This window comes from Strigops habroptila, chromosome 8, assembly GCF_004027225.2.
Source record: "Strigops habroptila isolate Jane chromosome 8, bStrHab1.2.pri, whole genome shotgun sequence".
In the NCBI taxonomy this organism is placed as follows: domain Eukaryota; kingdom Metazoa; phylum Chordata; class Aves; order Psittaciformes; family Psittacidae; genus Strigops; species Strigops habroptila.
In genome coordinates this window covers 21,281,425-21,302,541 of record NC_044284.2, presented here as the reverse complement: position 1 = coordinate 21,302,541, position 21,117 = coordinate 21,281,425, and the positions used below count along the sequence as shown (strand labels likewise).

General features: G+C 36.8%; 1 protein-coding gene across 1 annotated transcript in view; it reads left to right on the top strand.

Moving 5' to 3' along the window:
• The first annotated feature begins 6,916 nt into the window (after positions 1 to 6,916).
• SLC9A9 (solute carrier family 9 member A9) overlaps positions 6,917 to 21,117 on the top strand; it is a 201,917-nt gene continuing 187,716 nt past the window's right edge. The window contains exons 1-4 of the mRNA XM_030493879.1: positions 6,917 to 7,260; positions 14,244 to 14,446; positions 17,761 to 17,838; positions 18,440 to 18,516. Coding sequence (XP_030349739.1) covers positions 7,086 to 7,260; positions 14,244 to 14,446; positions 17,761 to 17,838; positions 18,440 to 18,516 — 533 coding nt within the window. The 5' untranslated portion in view covers positions 6,917 to 7,085. The remainder of the gene's footprint in view (positions 7,261 to 14,243; positions 14,447 to 17,760; positions 17,839 to 18,439; positions 18,517 to 21,117) is intronic.

Here is a 21,117-nt window from a genome sequence, read left to right as displayed (position 1 = left end):
CAAAACTCCCACTGACTTCAATTAGAACAGAGTTTGGCTCACGGTCTCATTACTGGGCATAACAATTAAAAGAAGCTTTTACAAGCTGTATTGCTGTGTAAAAGAGCAAGAACCATGTAGCAGATTTCATTGAACCCATAGCCAACAGTCATTGCTATGGCAACTGAGATTCTAACAAAGGTAGTCACTGTCTCTGTAATCATCAGGTGTCTCTATAGCAACTAGAGTTTCCAGAGAACAAGAGAAAAATATTTGAAAACTGTCAATTGGAAGAAAAGAGGTCTGTGAATAAAAAGGTTGGAACCAAAAGCAACATAAGGATTAAACATGGCTCAAAGTGAGAGCAATGATTGTCCAGAACCTACACAAACAAAGGCAAAAGAAGAGACAGCAAAGGCCAAGGACTAGGCTAGAGATGAGCAAGGCAGCCGTTCAGGCTTTTCCTTGGGCAAGGAAAGCAACATGGCACTCCAGGCAGATATTCCCACATCTAAATTAGTTACATTTTGGACATGATTCTCTTAAAGAAAGATTGGTTACTACAGGAGAGCAGCAGGGCTAAATCTTGTCTGTGATAGGAGTTTATGTCCACTGGCATTTTCAAAAGCACCTGCCTGCACTTCTTGTGCCTACATTTCTTTACAAACATAGCCTCAATTGTCTTCTGTATGGAAGAATGCAACCTGTGTTCTTGAAATGCTGCTGCTGATAGCACAGTGCTATTATGTAGAAACAATGGTTAACTGTTCTTAATGTTTCTTATTTACAAGCTTTTAAATAGCGTTCAAGTGAAAAAAGGAACAGCTGCTGTTTGGATACTGATAGAGATGAAAACAGCATTGCTCATCATAGGTCTGTTTTAGTAATATGTTAAGCTTTCAGGTAGGAAGACAGCAGGGATAGCTTCACATAAGGCTGGCCAGCATATGTAAACATAAGCCTGTGCCAAAAAATACTTTAATAGTATTAGCAGAATCCATAAAACAAAAATGTTATCCTAATCCAATTCCTACTGACCTCAGGGAGATACAATTTTGGGCAAGATGTTTAATTTAACTAGGACTTATCCAAAATGTCTGTGTTCACAGACTAAAAGTAATTCAGTTGGACTAGCATGCTTCCTCAGAAAATAAAGTCACAAAAATAATTATATATTGCAAACTATCTAGTCATATCCAGTATACTGATGCACTACAAAATGTTTTTTACGTAAACCAAAACCCCTGTCTTTAACCTGAAGAATTGATGAAAGATCCAGTTTAGTCAGATTTTCATTTCACGTGTAAAGAGAGCCCTCTAGTGGAATATACCTCCAGATTCAAGTCATGTAAATCGGTTATATCAGGTATTTTTTCCATTTAGTAGTATTTTGTTACACCACAGAACACTCTAATATAACTTATATTTGAAACACAAGTCTCCAAATTAGGTACTCTTGAAAAATGTCCCCGAGAAAAACAAAAATCACTGTAACAATATACTTTGTCCAGCAGCTTTGGTTTTTGGTGTTTGTTTTGTTGGCAGTGGTGGTGGTTGGGGGTTTTGTTTTGGGGTTTTTTTTAAGATTTAAATGTCAGCCACAGTCAGGATGTTTGCTGCTGCAGCGTGGCAGTCACGGATGCAGTTGCATTTCTGTGGTTGCTGTGTACCCAATGCAGTTGAATCAGCGACGCAATATCACTGTTCATGTGGAAGGCTGGGGTATTATTAATGCCAACAGCCCAGGAGAGCTGATTGATCTTCAAAGATAACTTCCTCAAAGGACAAGAACCTCCCAACATGCAGAAAATCAAGCAATCATGGCATAAGGCCAGTGTGGATGAAGAAAGAACACCTGGACGGACTGAAATGGGACAAGGTAGCACAAAGAAGGTTCAGGCAACCCAGTAAGAGTATAGAGGCATTACCTGAGTACAGAGAAATGCTTTAACAGTTTTGCTGGAGTCTTTACTGCTAAGGTTTGCCTTCACACCTCCCAGCCTGAAACAGAGTCTATGGGACTGATGCACTACCTGTTTCATAGGAAACTGAACTTAAACCAGTGGATATGCACAAGTCCATGGTTCCACAACATGAATATGAGTCAATGTGCCACAGTCCTTCCAAAAATAGGCTGCCTGAAATAAGCAGCAAATCAACCTTTTAATGTGCTGAGATTTCAATTGATGAACATTCTAGTTCATAGTGAAGCCTTTTCCTTTTTAGCTCCCCAAGCAGTCCCCCACCAGGAAACTATAATTTAATAATAATCTTTAAAATTGGTATCTTTAAGTTAAATTTTGTTATCTAGACTGGTTTTCAGTTTATTAAAATGTAAAAATAAAACAATGCAGTGTAGCAGTTCAGGCTGAAAATGAACATTATACCCAAGGAAGTAAACCTTGGAAATATCTCCTTCATGATCCTGACAATGAACAATACAGATGAGTTTAACTTGTATAAATAGGTAATATCACTTTCACAGAATTTCATAAGAATTTGTCTTAGTTCTGAACCTATTGGCTAAAACAGAGCAGATCAACCGTGATAGCTCATAGAAGCAAACTGTTCTCTCTTTCAGAGCTTTAGTTTCTCCAGAAGCGCTGGCACATGAGCATTTCAGCTCTTAATTGAAATTGGTCTGTAAAGGTTGATTCCAGCATGACAATTACAGTGTGTTGAGCTAGTCATTACATTACAGGGTGCATTGAGCTCATTGGTGCTCTAAAGAGAAAAGATTTTCCTGTGTTGATACAATGTCTGGAGACAGTGGCATATGAGCAGAAATATCACAACTCTCTTGGGAGACTGAAAGTCCAGTTTCACTGAACTCAAACTACTAATCATAACTAGTACTGTATTTTGATTAGGCAGTAAAATAGGCTCTGAACCAAGCAGGGGCAAAAATAAAACAAACAGAAAAAAAAAAAAAAAACCCAAACCAAAACCAAAATAAAGACACTTTGCCTTCTGGGTAGAAAGATGTATTCCAGTAAGCAGGAATTATTTTTAAAGCTATTTTTCAGCTAAGAGTAATAGCTGTAACATACTAGTTACATAGATTATGTGAACTTGTTTCTGTCACTAGAGACTGTGACCCATGTAAATAGAATACCAGCAATACCAATATACTCAATACCAGAGTCTGACCTCAGGAAAAAAAATAAAAGATAAAGAGGGCAAGATCAATAGCAACCAGCAAATAAACTGATTTCATAGGAAGGCTCTTCTAAGCAGATTTCAAAATACACTGAGGCCTGGCAGTTATAAACTGACACTTAGCCCACCACTGGGGGCTTAGTGGCCATAAGTGGCCTTAGCCCACAGTAATTCATAAGCAGTTCTGTAGAAGAACAGGAGCTAGCAATGCAGATCTTGGCTGGAATGGATTACAGAAGGATAACCAGTTGTGATCCCAGTAATACTCTTCCAGCTTGCCTGGGGATTTTAGGCAAATGAGCTGTGATAGAACGTTTTTTATCTGTGCACTGGCAATTTCTCAGTTTCAGAATTGGTTTTGCTTCGGTTTTATTTACATATACAAATGCACTTGTTTTCAATATTTGTTTTTACTTCTGGATGTACTTTTCCTATGCTTGCATAATTGCCAAAGCATTGTCTCTCTGCTTGGAATTCCCAGTAACTATAATTACTGTAATTAATTACAATTTTTACATTGTGATCCTTTTCTGACTTTACATTTTTCAAGATGAGAATCTCTCTAATGATTTACAAGACTTCTTTTGCTTTCTAGTCAATCTTGATAGTTTCTGTAAGAGCAGGCTTCTACATCTGCCAGGCTAAGGGAGGAAAGGATTATTTTTCTGTGGAATTCATAAAGTAGAGTTGATAAGGTGAACACAGAAAATAAGCAAGACTACTACCACCTCTGTCCATAAAAATGACATGCCAAGGGAGATGAAGCAAATATTATTTGTAGTAGAAGCAAGGTATTATGAGAATTACTTGACATACTACCTTCCAACAGGAACTTTAACTTATTTTGGCTCTGTCTTTGGCTTGTTAAATAATACTCAAAATATCTTTCCTGTGAAAACCTTCTTCATTCACCCAATAGCCTGTTCTGAAAGCCAAAAAGTAACTTTTTATTTTATCCAGAGCCCTTCCTTCCTTTATGATGATTTATCATCTGTTATCAATATGGCAAATATGATGCAGCTGCTGTTAACACTGTTGTTCTATCTGACCTGCAAACCAACCAAAATTTGGAGAGGGGTTATTCCAGTTAGGAGGGGAAATAGATGAAGGGCCTGGATACTGCTGAAAGTGTGGTTACATAAAAGAACATGGAAAGATCTGAGCATAGAAAGAATAAACAGATTATCTGGTCACATTGCCAATAATTTTTCAAATGAGATCTTCCAAACACTGATTAGGTTCTCTGAGACCATTCTGTGTTTCTGTGTTTTTTCATAGATAGCTCCACTTTTTCAGCAAAGCTGCTTCTCATCTACCCAGACTCCTGCTTTTTTCCAGAACTGTGCTTCACAAAACATTCCTGAAGAAACACTGGAGAGGTGATTTTGTTTCATTTAGCTCAAGAGGTATCTGGTTTTATAGGTGTACCTATATTTCTAATAAAATAATATGGTGTACAGAGAACAATAGTACGGTCATACTATTCATCACAAAATATAACAAAACTAACTGGATTGAAACTTTTAATTCAGGCTTTTTTGTTACTCACAGGTTTCACATTAGCTGTTCTCCATGTACGACCCTGAACATGTGGGGCATGCTTCTGAGTGGCCTATACATGCCAAAATGTCATCAAATTACTAAAAGAAAAAAGTATTCTTAAGGTCCTGGACCAGTTAGTTGCAATGTATTTCTACCAGTAATTTATGTATAAAACAACCACTTGCAACATGTTGCATCAGATAGTTAGCTTTCATTAATCATCATATCTTCATATGTTTTCCATATTTCTTTGTATAGCAATAATATATTAGTGAACTTTTATGTGGATTGCTGCAGATGAACATCTAGCCCACTTAGAAAATATTAGTAACTTAAAACTCAGATCTGAAAATTTTGCTTCTCAGTGTCCTCAGCCATTATCACTGGTTCCCATTTATAAAGGAAACTTTGAATAACTAAGCAAATGCCAAAAGCTGATTCTGAGATTACTTTTTATTCAGATAGCACTTTTCCATTACAGCAATAAGCTCTTGAAGCATAAACACCTTTTTATTATGCCAACATTAAGAAACATACCCGTTTAACTATCAGTAAAGACCAAGCCTGGTACGTGTCTAGATTACTATAAACACAAAACCTATTCAGTAAGTGGGGCTTGATTCAGTGATTAAATTGATGACTTCAGCACATGATGAAAAGTTTGTAGAGCTGGGACGCTTGCTGTTACTTTTCACATGCAGTCTTTTTTGAAGCCCTTATGTTGTTAAGATTCAAACGTACGAAACTTATAACCTACCAAAAAAGTGAATCTTGGAACAAGCTTGTGGTGTTTAATTCACTAGAAACAAATAGAAAAAATAAAACCAGTTACACCAAACAAACATAACCCCTGCCCAAAGTTTTCCAACAAGGGCAGGGTTTTGTGATGTCTGAAGTAAGATTACTAGTGTCTAAGTTCTCATTCCCAAGGACAGTGAAGCTTTTCCTCACGCAGATGTCATCTTACATAAAAGAAGCCTGAAAATGCCTTCAATTCTTCTCTAAAACAAAGCGCAAAAAACCCCACAAAAACAAAACAACACCCAACCCAAACATCCAAACAAAGCAAAACAAAACAGTGATACAGACTTAAAAAAAAATAAAAATAATATATCTGGTATCTGGTAAACAAAGATAAAGCATTAACTTAAAAAGAACTAGAAGGAAACCGCTTTTCATACACAGTGAAAGAATAAACGAAAACCTGTAAAATGTGAGGAGATTTGTTTACATGGAGAACAGAATTGATTGATTTCTGAGTAAAAGTTATTTTAAAACATTGTAGATTGAAGCAACAGTGCCTCCTCAGGAATACTCATATTGTTATGAGCTGCAGCCTTGAAATTACATATCTAATTATTTCCAGTTTATTCACCTCTGACAAATACATGACTTGGAATGGTCTCTGTACAGATTAGTTTGGCCCAACGACTTTTTTAAAAATAAATTTTATGAGATTTTGACAAAAAATATTAAGATTGTCTTTTTTTTAATGATAATCAGAATTTATTTTGGTTTGGGGTTTTTTTTGATGAGAGTTTATTTGGAATTCTCCAGTATAATACGTGTATTGAAGCCTTGAGCTCAGACAGAAAAATTCCATGTTAGCTGCAAGTTGTAAGACAACTTCTACAGTTTTCCTGGCTTGAGTAACGTAAATGAAAGTGATTCCATCACTTTCCAGCAGAAGCGATGGAAAGCAATTTCCACATTCCATTTGTTCAGTTTGATGGGGGAGTTAAGTGCTTTTAATTCCAGGTAATTGGACCCTTGCTTTTACAGAGAGATCTCAGTCTTTCTGTAGGATCACTAGAAGTTCAAGGCCTAAATCTTGAAATCCTTATTCCATATTTTTTCTTCTTTGCATCATAGTAAAGTGCCACCTTTATTTTATGTCACTTCCCATTTTAAAGTGGGAAAGAGAAAAGATTTTTAAATTTCCAAAATGTAACAAAGCTTGCTATGCTGTTCTTTTAACATGATTTTTTCCATCTGAAACTATCAAGACAAAACATGATTTTTAGGATTCAGATTATGCTGTAACTACAGGAACAAACACTGTGAACACAGACTAAGTTTTACAACAGAATTTTAGACATTGGCAGAGCCTGACCCTTGAGGCGATTTGTGCATCTACAGCTGGAGCAAGCACAGCCCAGCGATGCAACTGTAACGTTCAAAATGAGACAGGGCAGCTTTAAGAGAGAAACAGGAAGCTGTAACTAGAATCCAGCTGAATTCTGAGCTGGGGCACTTTACCATGAGGCTGCAAATGAAACAGATGTGCTTGCTGTGAATTTCTGTAGTATCTGGACGCTTTGTACCAAAGGCGATAACACCTTCCTTCCTTGGTTATTTTTTTTCTTTTTTTTTTTTTTGCACGCATTTCCCACAAAAGGAATGAAATGGAGAAGTTGAAGAAATATGTATCAGTGAAAGATGAAGATCAGTTTTATCATGAGGGAGCTGTGGAGCTGCTAGTCTTTAACTTTCTGCTCATTCTTACAATATTAACAATTTGGTTGTTTAAAAACCATCGATTCCGCTTTCTGCATGAAACTGGAGGAGCGATGCTTTATGGTGAGTATAAATTCAAGTGCCAGCTTAACATGGGACTAGTTGCATATTTATGATCAGGCATTTGAGATCAAGTGCTGACAAAGCTCAGAAAATGTGCTGAAGTGTCACCAGCTCCATAACTGTACGGTAAAATAATAATGTAACAGCATCTCTCAAAGTAGCTAGAGGCTGACTTTTTAAGACAGTGACTATCATGGGCTGGTTATCTTCACGATGTGCATGTCATGTTCCTCTATGGGCAGACAGCCCACTTCAGAAGTTAGGGAGTTTACTGTTTTCAAACAGCTTTGACACTTCGGGAATTAAGGAGTTTACTGTTTTCAAAAGAATGAAATGGCCTCAGTGAAAGAGATTATATAATTTGCTTATTTTCCATGTTTGTTTCGTATAACATACAAAGGTGTTAGACTAAGGCACCTCGTGGATACAGACATGTTGTCTAATAAAGTTTAAATGATCTTGAGATTTTTTCTTATGTTCTTTCCCTGTGCCTTTGAAAGACACACTAGGAGGAATGCCTCCCCCAAATCTCTGAATGCTTTAATTGTACTGTAATTTCAGTTTCCCTGTCTAGTTCTAATCTTCTTTAATGAAGTTTTGCAATATTGTACATCACTTTCATGTAGAACTTTCTTCATTGTCCACTGATAAGAAGTACTCACTGATTTAATAATGGTATACACTTACATGTATAATGATTTCTCTTGTCATTCTCTCTTACTGTTGTTTCACTTTGAGAGAAGTGCGTGACTGCCATTTCTTTTGCCATAGAGGAGGGTAACACTGCCATAATGGAACATATAAATTAACAGCGTAGTTATTCCGTATCTAAATGTCGACTTGTTTTGATTCAAAGTTATTCTATGCACATCACATACCCCTGCACTGTATTACTCAAAACTGGTTTTGTTAAGATTACATATTCTGAAGAGTATTTGTTTATCATGGCACACCCCATGGAAAAAACTTTATAGAGGTTCAGCTGCAAACCTGCTGCAGAACAGGCAACCAACTCCTGCATTTTGAGATAAAGTTTCATTGATCTTTCTATATCAAGCATTTTAAGATCATCTCAGCTCTGTAGAGGGACTGTAGCTGAAGATCAGTTTTCCTTGTATCACCTTCAAACTATTTTGTTAGATAAATTAACTGTGTGAAATTTCAAGAACACAGGCCATTTCACCATCTTAGTTCATTTACTATCTTCACAAGTGACTTGATACTTTGAAGGAAAGCAAGTAAACAAGAAACTCTTCTGTTAAGCCAGTCACTGAGCCCCTAACACCTGGTTCTGTGGGATCTCTCACTTGTCATCTGCCTTGCGTGTATTTTAAAGTTGTGAAAAAGTATTTATTTGATCATATGCCCTTTTTGTAATCTTGAAATCTGTTGCACATAGAAAACATGCTTCAACCGAATCAGTTGAGACTGAACTATACATCACACAGTGCTTAGTTAAACGCAATGGTTTTCATTCTCCAACATCACCTAGATTATTACTTAACACTTTTACAGGGTACAAGCTACAGAGCACGGCTGAAAATTCATTTGCTTCTTGCATTTCTATTAGCATCTCTCAAAAGATAAACCATTAAGCACTGGGCAATATATCCATTATGATTGGCTTGTAAATTACAACAAAGTTTCTCTGATTACATGGGTGACTCTTCTATACTACCTTGCTTTACACTATCGCACTGTTTCCTATGTGCGGCTGGCGACATTTGTTGAAGATTTAGACAAAAGCCTATCAAAATAGAAAATAAATATAGGGGAATTCAAAATTACACAAAGAAATCACTTTTTAATTAGAATTTTGTCTGTCTTCTGGTCCTGTTTTGCTTCCTGTCTAGACCATAATCTGCACTTCATGAGTCTAAACATCTCATTATATTCTTTTGATCAGTTAAGAGATTAGTGCTCCAGCAGGACAGAGCTTTTGAATTATTAAAACATTCATGAACAAAAGAAACATTCCTCATAATCATAAATAAACTATCTATTTAGTCTTGCAATATTTATGGCAACCTTCAAACAGGGGAAAAAAGCTGATTTGTAGGATCCAAAAAGCTGATTATGTCCTTTTTATACTTGGAAATTTTGGTATGTTTAGCATTGTGGAATAGCAATAATGAAAAGAAAGTGGAACTTCTGAGGTCATGATAGAGACGTCCCATCAATAGGCAGCAACTCTGGAAGAAAATCTTGATGGCACCAAGCATTGACAGTGAGCTAAATCCTGCTCTCAGATTTTACCTTCGTTACCAGAACAATTCTGATTTATACCTGTTTTATACAAACCAGAAGTCTCTGCCCTGCAGTTTTCTTTACTCCAGCCCATTGAGCTATTTGCTAGATGCATGAATAGCAGCACAAGAAACCAATAATTTTGCTTCAGGTGTCAGAATATGGCCACTTATTTGCAGACTGTGTCCCACAGTATGATGCATGGGTCTGTATTCCTTATCAGGACAGTGTGCCATTAAGTGTATAGCAGTGGAAAGGATAGAGAAAGTGAAGCAGGAGGAAGATCGGGGGGGGAAAAAACAAACACCACAGAAGTACAAAAACAGGAAGAAGTTTTACAGTTACTATAAAGTGCTGAACAGCCACAAATTTAACACTAAGAACAGCCTGATAGAAAGTTCTATTTAAAGCATAGAACAAATAAAAGGGCTGTTTTGTTTTGTTTTTCTTTTTTTTGGGGGGGGAGGGTGAGCTTACACAAGCTTTGTAGGAAAATGCATTTTTAGGGTGAATATTTCCAGCTAGAAAAAGCCCATACTGGAAAACTGTCCATTTAGAAACTTTAAATTAGATTTAAAAACTGAGATGTAATTTTTTTTAATCAAAGCAATGGTTTAACTACATAACTGAATATAATTATATTTAAATTAAAAAATTTTCTGCAGTTGCAAAGAAAAGAACAAAAGCATTTAGCATAACCCAGAATTAATTCAACAGGAACTCCACATTATTTCACAAATAAAACCCCCACCTGTGTACATATATATGTATACATATATTTCAAGGCACTTAGCTTGAAAGTATTTAAACACTCAAATTGTTTTGTTTTGAAACCAAACTGAAAAGTTACTCACAACAATTAAGAAAAATACACACTTGCCTGGTTGTCCATTCATTCCTTTGTTTTCCAGTATCTCAGAGAACAAGTTTCCCTGCACACTTTAGCTTGGTTTGACAAACAGACCCAAAATAGTAAACTCTACTTACTTCCCAATTTCTGTATATTATAAGGAGGCAGGTGGATATAAAAGAGTAACTTTGTGCCACCCAGAAAGGGAGTAGCATCCTTTATATATATTATCAACACAATTTTCTATACAACAGTGTAGTCAGAATTAGTGTGGTAGATTATCTACACAAGCGGTAATGAAAACTGAATGCCACTTATCTCAGGTGAGAGTAGGTAACCTCTCTCTCAGCACCAGACCCCAGAAGATGGCCTTAGTACTAGATAATGAAAGACTTCGGTGTCTATTAGGCAGCTGCCACAGGGCCTGGTATCATTAGCTACCTCAGTCATAAAATGTTAGGTGCCAAGTTCCCCATGTAATACACAAGTCATGGCCCTCCACATTAGTGGGGGAATAAAGCAGAGCTAACACACCAAAAAAACGGGTGTGAGCATTCAGATTTCTCACCCTCCCCAGAATTTAGGTATCAGGGCTACATACAGGTGCCACCAGTTACCTCTGATTAAGAGGCTACTCCTCCAGGCAGGCAGCCAGAAAGAAACTTTACCAAAAACATAAACAAAAAACCCTCAAACTTCACTACCAATCAATCCACCAATACAATACCCATTTTTGAGGCCGATTGAAGATGTACCTGCCTTCAAAGTTTTGCTCTGTGGGACTAGATCAGACTGGAGGGAAAACCCTGAAAGGATGAATGACAGAACACAGCCATTGTAGCACTCACAAGAAAAGGCTCTGTGTTGTAATGGTTTGTTGACGGCCTTGCATCAGAGTTTACATTTACAGTTACCTACAACCTTAACTGATGTAATACTGTTTGAAACTTTTTCATTCCTGCTAACCAGTACCTTGGTATAATACATACGCGTGATATCAGGTAATGGGTGCAGCATCATTTCTGATTCACATTCAGGGATTTTTAACTGCCAAATTCCTAGACTTCCATGGTAAAGCTAGGCTCTATATGCATGCCACTATGAAATCAGAACTATTTGTACAGATGGTATGTTTTTACATACCAAAGTCCATAGAACTTTGTGAGAAAATGTTCATGTTTTTCTGCCACAAAACCCTGATTGCAAGGAAATTAGAAATATTAGTCTTTTTTTTCATAGTACATGCATCCAAATGACATTTCCCAGTTTGTTTTTTTTTTCTTGAAATGAACTATAAAAAATGTTCCAGAAGATACACTACAAAAGCATGACTTTGGTTTGGATGGGGGAGTAGAGGAACAGAAAGTACATGATACACCTATTTAAAAATAAATTACTTCTATTAGAATATGATCTGGGCTCCTGAATTCCATCACAAAAGCAATGTTATATAATGATATAAAGCAGAAAGTGCATTCCATAAATGATACACCTACTAAAATATTAAATGCACTCTTCCCAGATTTTTAATTCACTAGAGGTTTTATATAGGGTGGTTGGCATATTTATTATTACTGAAGGAAAAATACAATCCCATCACTTATATTGGCTCTTGCAATATAGTTTAGTGATAGCAGTTGTCTTTGAATCTTTTTTAGAGCATTTGAGAATACTCTGAATCGGCCCATCATTATGGATCCCATCCACATTTTGTTCAAATTTAATACATTATAGAAATTCCTTGAGAGCTACAAGGACCTCAAAGCCCCATTGATGCCTTGAGAATATAGATTGTTAGAATCTTCCCTAATTTAATTTCTCCAATATGTATATGCTGCTGGATACTCTCGCAATTTCCTTATTCTTTCATTATCATTTCATGTCTGGAGTCCATCAGGGGATAAGATCTAAAGCTGGGAGAAGAAAACCCAAAAGACAAACTTGAATTTCAGTTGCAAATCTCAGTCAGTGTTTTTCTTTATTTCTATACAGCTACCATGATCATATTTTTGAATACTCCTTTTCTGCAAATGGATTTATTTGCACTCAAGAGCTGTCTTGCAGGACTAGGATCTACAGTATTTGCATTTGTTTCCATTCCAGAAAATTCCTACAGAGGCAGCTTGAGACTACAGCTGAAGATCACAGCTGAGATTTCTTCTCAGAATACAGAAGAGCCCTCTATTCCTAGTCTAAATTTGACACTACAGGTTTAGATAATTTACCCTTGAACAATTCAATGCAATTGCATTACTATAACTGAGAATACTTGTTTTCATTTTTAAAACAATCAAACAGAATTTGGTTCAAAGTACATGCTGTATTAGCCAATATAATACACATCCAAGGAATCTCAGAATGAGAAAATTAAAGATGTGGTTCTTCTAAGGAAATATAATGAAAATAAGACAAAAACCCTGACTGGTTTAACTAATTAATGGTTTCCTGGGTTCTGACTCATGATTTTGGACATCTAGGGGTTACCATTGTAGAAGTCATATTTTATAGTAGCACATGCAATGCTTGCTCCCCTTTTGCCATATGTGTTCTCCCCTAAGATTTTGAGGAATTGTGTCCTTTACTACAAATAGATTTATTCTCTGATTTTTTTGCAAATGCTGCATAACTTAAGAAAGCGGCCTTGGGATTTTCTACTGCTTGTCTAAATCCTTTACGGTTTAAAGAAACCACTCATAATAAACAATCGATACAAACCAAGCACAAATGCATATGCACACTAACAAAGCAATACAGTTGTTACTCTCTTGTAGCATCAGTCCAGGAAGCTACAAAATGCCCTACATGTATGATAGAGATCTGCAGTTCAGAGACATTCTGTTACGGGAAAATGTGACAATAACAAAGACACCCTATTTATCTCTCTAGGCCTTTATGATCACTTTTATCACCATGGCATCTCATTGCTGGATGAAACTTAAACTTTAGCGTAATATTTTTCAGATGCTTATCAGCTATTTCCTGTAATTTAATTTCTGTCTTATCCCTCATTAGTAAGTTTATCTATCTAGATGTTTAGATGTCTTCTACCAATCTGAGTATTCTTAGCATTTGATGAATGTGTTCACAATTAGTAGCTGTAAAGCTGTTCATCATCTACATGGGACTTAAGGCACATAGGAGATAAAAGAAACATGGAAATTAAACTTGAAACCAAATCCAAGTCTCTGAGGGTGGAAATAAACTCAGCAAGCTCCCACTAGAGCTAACACAAAGATGCATACCTTCCTGAGGGCAATTGCAGAAATACATTTTCCTCTCAATTAACTGTAAAGGGAGCCAAAGTGTCTGTCTTAGATAAGAGTCCTATATTGTAGATAATCAAATCAATTAATCCCAGTTTTAATCTTTCTTTCCTTCTTCCTGCTTTTATTTTCCCATTTATACATTCTCAAAAATACACGGTCTTCTACAGAAAGCAGAATGTGCCTGAGGATACTGTGTCAGTTTTGCCCTCATGAATGAAGTTTGTAAAGTCACCAAAACCAAAGCTAATTTTTATATGCTTGGTAAAACTCATTAGTTATGCAGGTATCCCCCTTCTCTAAATATCTATTGAAAATTAAGTGGATGAGCGACTCAGTTAACTATATCAGAATGATTCCAGCAACTGGGTTACAAAAATAGGAACACAACTGAGCATATGTCAAACCAACATCTGTATTCTAATGAAATTACCAATTTGGAAGAATATTTTATGGTCATCCACAAAGTGTGGAGTGAGGTGTACCTCTTTGAAGGTGGAAACTCTGAGAAGGTGGTGTCCTAGCTTTAATAGAGTTCATTTTTCTCCTGATCAGTAATTGTGTATCATCAGATACTTAAAATTACCTGAATCTCTTTGGGTTTTTCTTTTTTTATTCTCCAGGTCTTGTAATGGGATTAATTATACAATATGCAACAAAAGCATCAGATGTTGAAAGTGGAACTGTTTATGAATGTGAAAAGCTGACATCTGGGCAATCCACTCTACTTATTAATATAACTAACCAGGTCTATGAATATCAATACAAAAGAGAAATCAGCCACCACAATGTCAATGGTCACCAGGGCAATGCGATGCTTCAAAAGGTAAAACCTATCTTATTTTTGTTCTAAACTGTGTAAGATATTTATTTACACCCTTGAGAGAGGAAAACAAGTTTCAAGCTAAAATGTGACACAGAGAGAGAGAGGCTATTCTATATTTAGGGTGAGAATGGTAAGTGTGGAAAGCGTACAGGAAAGGAAATAAGGTGTGGTAGAAACCTGACCATCATTTAGCATACAACTGACTGTATGCTTGCAGCAATAGTTGGCTGAACTCTTTTAGATGACAGTCCTGCTCCTGCAGGCACTGACTTCACTTGCAGGTGCAGCTGTTATCTTGGATTCATTGCCATCAAAACACTACTGATATCTTAATTTGCCCTCTGTCTTAAGAGTGACTTGCTCTGGCAGCACAGTGCAAGGGAGGGTTGCCTCCTGTACACAGCAGAGGTAACTGCAAACTTTAAACATTTTACAAAATATAAACTTGTATATATGTAAAGTTCCACATATAAGTCGGAGATTTTATAAATCATTTTATAAAAGATTTTATAAAGCATTTTATTTAAATGCTTTACAGCATTCTCATACATTCATTCATTACTGCATGGTCCTCAGCAGGGATTTCACTGGCTATCCCCAGGCATGAGTAAACATCATTGGGTCAGTTCAGCCTGGATGCAAAAAGGGAAGTGTGGGAGGAAGTCTACAATCTTTTGCAATGTCATGGCATTTTCTGTTTTCCAACATAACAATTCAAGTAGTTTACTTTGTAATTATATTCTTTTCCCACCCTTGCAATATTTACTTCTTATAACATTCACTTTCTTTAAAAATGGCAGCAATTTAAAGAACTCAGGAGTGCAGAGGGACTATTTAAAACCTAGATTTTATGCTCAAAGGCATCACATATTCATATGAAGCTTCTAACCAGTGTTTTTTTACAATATTGCTATGTATTATTTTCTGTTTATCCAAGTATTAGTGTTTGTCTAGCACGGTAATACATGTCCCTGTGTATTATAGTGGTAATCATTATAAAAACTTTTAATTTATGCTTACAATGTACACTGGGGGACTCAGCAGATTTAGGGTTTAACCATCTGCTCAAATTCCTTGCTGAGGCAGCACTGTTATGTGCCTGTCTGTCCTTACACCAAGGCTCTTGGCATTCTCAGAAAGAACTAGCCTTTCAAGGACTATGAGAACACTATTAGAGCTGTGGTGGGTGAAGACAGGAAAACACTGTGGCAGTCAGACTTATCAGGTTTTGCTGGTTCTTCATCCTTTTTCCTGCTAGATGGTTGCAAAAGGTTTGTATTAGTCAAAATGTGTGTTTAGTTTCCAAGGCACATGTACTAATTCATTACATTTGAACATCTTCATCAGACCTGGTATACCGAAGCTGATTTGTATTATAAGAAAGGAGCACTAAATTGCCCAGAAGTTGCTCTTGCCCTTACAGGGGATTGCCCAATCTTCTTTCCATAGTCTCAACTGGGAATTGTGGGTTTCTCTACATTACTGGAGAGGCCTCAGCCTGCCTGGATTTTCACTCATTTTTCCTTTACAATTATCTTGCAAATGCCTTCTTAAAAAGAAAATATATGAAAAGGGAAAGAGGGAGGAACCCAGCAGTGTTTAGGAGACAATAGCAATGCCTGGCAGCCCTCCTGACTGGCAAAAGCACTAACATAAAAACCAGAAAATATGGTCACACCATGCTCTGGTTTTTGTATTACTGTAATTCCCTTCTGACCTCTGTATAAGAGTTTACAAAGTGCATTTATCAGAAAGAATAGACTGTGCTGTGCCTTACAAATGTGTATTCTTTGGAACACAGTTTTGAATAATAAAACATGTAGTCAGGATTTCTGATGCCTGTGGAAAAAATATTTTAACATATTTGCTGAATTAATTCCAAAATTAACAGTTGAGGCTGTTAGTTCGCAAGTGAAGAAAATCCTTTTTCTGTCATGTTTTTAATGAAGTTACCAGCATAGGTACAATTGCTGGTATATTATTTGCCAGCTATTTTTTTTTCAACTTTATAATTCAAAGTCAGCAGAACGTAACAAAAGGCTGAGCTCTCACTTCCTGTTTATCAAATCAAGCTATCTGCTAGTAAGAAGACAGAAGTAATTTTGTAGGCAAGTCTTACTCTTTTGAAGCTAAATAATTCATCTGGAATACTTAAATAGCCTTAAAACATCACTTTATCTGAACAAAGGAGCTGCAAGCCTTTGTGTTAATTACATCTTGTCTCTTTTAAAAGTACTGGTATAATATTGCCCACTGACAGAACAGTAAACAGTACACAGGCTTTTTTTTTTTTTTTTCCTCCAGAAATACTGGGGTTTTAAACAGGATTCTATTTTATTGGAAGCTATTTGTAATGACTTGGAGTGGCTGAGTATTGTCCTTGGTCTCTCTCTGTGCCTGAAGCTAAAGGCAAATATGAACATTGTACCAACAACAGCTGGAATAAGAACTTTTTGCTTTGCCTAACATCATCTTTATTCTAGCATTACTTTAAATATTTTAATGGGTATTTTATAAACTGTTTCTGGCTGTTGTAGAAAAAAAATTGTTTCACTTGAATGTGGTTATCATTACACAAGCATTTGAGTGTAACAAACTGTGTAACAGAGGACGAAGTGGTACCTGCTGCTGTGCCAGCCAGTGGCTTGGAACAGGAACCATGAAGAGACTAACGCGGTAGCACACCTTCAGTTCTAAAGGCAAATAGCACCTTAGCAATGTCTGCAGAAAATCCAGTTAGTCTTTGCAGTATGGCTGAAACTAGTCCTTAGCTTATCGAGGATATAAGGAAACCCCATTTGCCTACAAAATAGATACATGATTTGGAGGCAGTAGGACAGCATCAGTGCCTCTCAGGCTTCATAACACACTAATATATTGGATCTTCAGTAACACAGATGTAGATAACTGTCACCAGAAGCAAATTACAGTTTCATTTCCATGACAATATGACTTAAAATGTCAGCACACATAGAAATAGAAAAAACAGAAAGTAACTGAGGATGTTACTGTTAAATTAGTTGAGCTGCTAATAATTAAGGCCATCATGAAACCCTCAAATCAAAATCTGGAAGAAAAGGCTTATATTTTACAAAATGTGTTACAATGGAAATGATGCTAGAGACGCAGTCAGCAGATTTACTGAGAAACTTTAGGACACAGAAACCTACACTGGCAAGTTAGCAGAACTGATTATACAATTATAGTTTAACAAGTTACATCGCATCCTGATAAGAAGTTATAATTAAAATCTATTCTATTAAATTAAATGCTATTTTATTTGTCCTTACCCTCTCTTTCATCCTTTCTGGCAGATGACATTTGATCCTTCCATCTTCTTCAATATTTTGCTGCCACCCATTATATTTCATGCTGGATATAGTTTAAAGAAGGTATGTGTCTCTTTATTACAAAACTGACTGAATGTGACTGCTACTTTCTACATCCAACAGGCCAGTGTCAGAGAAAAGAGTCAGTTAACAATGACATTGCATGGGAAAAACTTGACAGGAATGGAAGAAAATGAAAGATGCACAGACCTCATTCTGCTCCCTTTCTGCACCTGAACAAAGATTTGATTGCGCAATTTGGCATTCCTCTTTTCAGAAGAGACCACTTTGAACCTGGTGGCACTGCATGTAGGCAGCAGCCTAGCTGTGTTTTATATACTGCATGATCAGGACTTTGTTTGTTCAAGGGATGGAGTTATGATACTGTTTGCATCAGATACTTTCAATGTGAACTTCTGTTATGATCCTGAAGCATTTGGCCAGATACATAAAAGAGAAAATTTTGATGGTATTCCACCAGGCAAAAGGTTAATCATCTTAAATTGTATTTTCCAAGACATGTGATGTAGCCTATATTGTTTCATCTTATGATTGAGATATGGGTTGTAACAAGTGTCACTTCTAGATGCAGTGTTTCAGTTTGGTCTGAATATTCTTTTATTGACTGTATTACAAAGCACTTTTTTCAAACTTTCCTCCCCAGAGACATTTTTTTCGTAACTTGGGATCAATTTTAACCTACGCCTTTTTGGGAACTGCCATCTCCTGCATCATCATAGGGTAAGTGGATGCCTTCTGCTATTACTGCTGAAGTCATTATTAGTGCTTGGTATTTTTCTCAGTTAAAAACTAAATTGTAAAAAGAATTGTCGACCCTGCATGGTGAATATACTTCACAACTTGTATAACATAAACTAATTCCTTACGAGGGAATGCTGAGATAGAAAGGCTATTGTATAGTAAGAACTGTCCAGGGCATTCAGGAAATTGTGTCCTTCATTTCTGGTCTGTGACAGATGAAAGCGTGAACTGCTTTCTACAACCCTGTAGCTTTAACCAGCAGTCCTAAGAAATAGAACCATTCTCTTGATTGAAATTCCATGCTTCTGACCAGAGTTCCTTCTAGAGGACATCAGATCTCTAACATTAAAGAAAGACTTTAAATCTCAGAAGGGGGAGGAACAGATACCTAGTGGCATATATGTAAAATAACTGGAGCAATTTCAAAGCCTAAGTGAAACTTTTTAGCTAAAGATCACACCAAAAGCCTCAGTCTGGAATTATGCATGAATTTAGCCCAGATATGACTAAATGGCTTCTGCAGAAAAAAAGAAGAGAAAAAAGCAGAGGGGCAAAAAATCATGTTTTATTTCTATACCTCCTTAATGAAAAGCTTCTAATTTTCTTTCAAAATTTGCCTCATTAAAGAAAAGATTTGCTAGTCAGAGATGGATCATATGTTTCCAGGCTGGCATGATATGAAACTTTTTTTCATCTGTTTGGTTAGCTCAATCAAAATTAAACAAATCATTTGAAATCCTTTTGGGTCTTAAAAGTGCACGTTTTGCACAATATCTATTAATACCACTTCAGCTCTCATGTTCTGGGAAGATTCCTGATGCAGGTAAAAATGAATGACCAGGGTTGGATTCTGCAGTGAGTGAGTATCTGTGCCTACACAGAGCCTTACTGAGAAAAGCAGTGCACTGTTCGCTGTTTAACCATAGCATCATTAGGCATCCCATGGCATTTCTGTGCTATGCAGAGGTGAAGAGACATCTGAGCTACTGAGTCTGTATGATCTGTGGAGGTGATGGAGAGGTGCTGCATGTAAGTAAGTCTTGCTGAGAGGCCTTGATCTTGCTGGAATTTGTGCAGAGCCAAAACGGGAAAAAAAGTCATGGAACTTTCTGGTATTCAGGTTTTAGAGTAGAAAGCACACCACATCTTGTAGGACTTGTTTGAGGTCCTGGAGCATAGAATCTGAAATATAGCATTTGTATCTCTGCATGGTATGGAAAGATTTATGGAAACGCTTCAGGTTTTGTGAGGGTGCTTGAATTTAAAACTGGTCAAAATTCTGTACCTATGAACAGCACTTTCAAAATATAGCAGAAATTAATTTTTTATTTCTGTCCTTTCCCTTTCTTTATAATGGACCAGCAAGTAAAGATGTATGTGCTGCAAGGTATAAGCTCCTTGCTGGCTTTATTATGCGGTGGAACTTTCTCCTTTAATGTCATTTTGATAATAGTAAAACACATGACTGACCTGATTTTAAAGCTGTTCTTTTATAGGTATGTCATCATATCTATCTTGACATCCTAGATTCCTACTAATCAAGTAGCTTAGTAAACATAATGTACCTGAGGCACGGTGGCTATTAAATGTTCTGCAAGCCATGACTCCAAATATCATGAAATTTTGGAATCCACAATGAAAAGCAACATGCAAAGTATGATCACCTTCTGTGCTGAAATACAAAGAAGTATTAAGCTCTCTGTGTGGCTGTTTCCCCCTCCTGTGAGAAAAACTGCTGAATACCTACAGACTAAGTAGAAAGAACACCTTTGATTTCAGACACAAATCTGTAACTCCAGGAGACAATGTGCCATGTGTCTCACTAACTGGAGAGGAAAAGCTTAATCTTGCTTTCCTTTCTGAAATTCTGCTTTCCTTAAGAAATGGCACCTCATCCTCTCACCTCTCCTATTGCTGTTCTCCTCTGGAGAAGGATGTGAGGCATAAAGCTCTGGATCTTGCGGATCTTCCTTTTCTAATGGGAATGGGCATAGAGTTTTAGACTCAGAATGGACAGGATTCCACCAAATGACATAATTGAACAATCAGAACAATTTCCTGCCCGGCTGCAGAAATTTCACTACATTTAAACCTCTCTATTCATTTCTTTGTGAGGCTCTACATATTGTGATACTGCTCCAAAAGCACTTGGCCATGTGAAAGAGAAACATCACTACCACAGTATTGTCACTTGGGGTATGAATGCCTATATATAGATCCATGAAGATCACAGCTTGGACAACTATACTACTCATACTTTTCCCCCATCTTTATTTGCAGTAATATCACAAAATCACAGAATGATTGAGGTTGGAAGGGACCACTGAGGGTCATCTAGTCCAACCTCCCTGCTCAAGCAGAGTAAATAATAGAGACCTTTATATGACCCTAGCTCTTGTAGCTGCTTCTTTTCATACCCATTTACGTGACAAATAGCATCCCTAAGGTTGAAATTATAAATTCAGTAAAAAATCTACATCCTACTAACAGTTTGAGCTGAATGCCAGCACATTACTGAAGTAATAGTGGTTCTGGATCTCATTAGGACTCTCCCTGTGCTTCCTCTCACTTGTCTTAGCC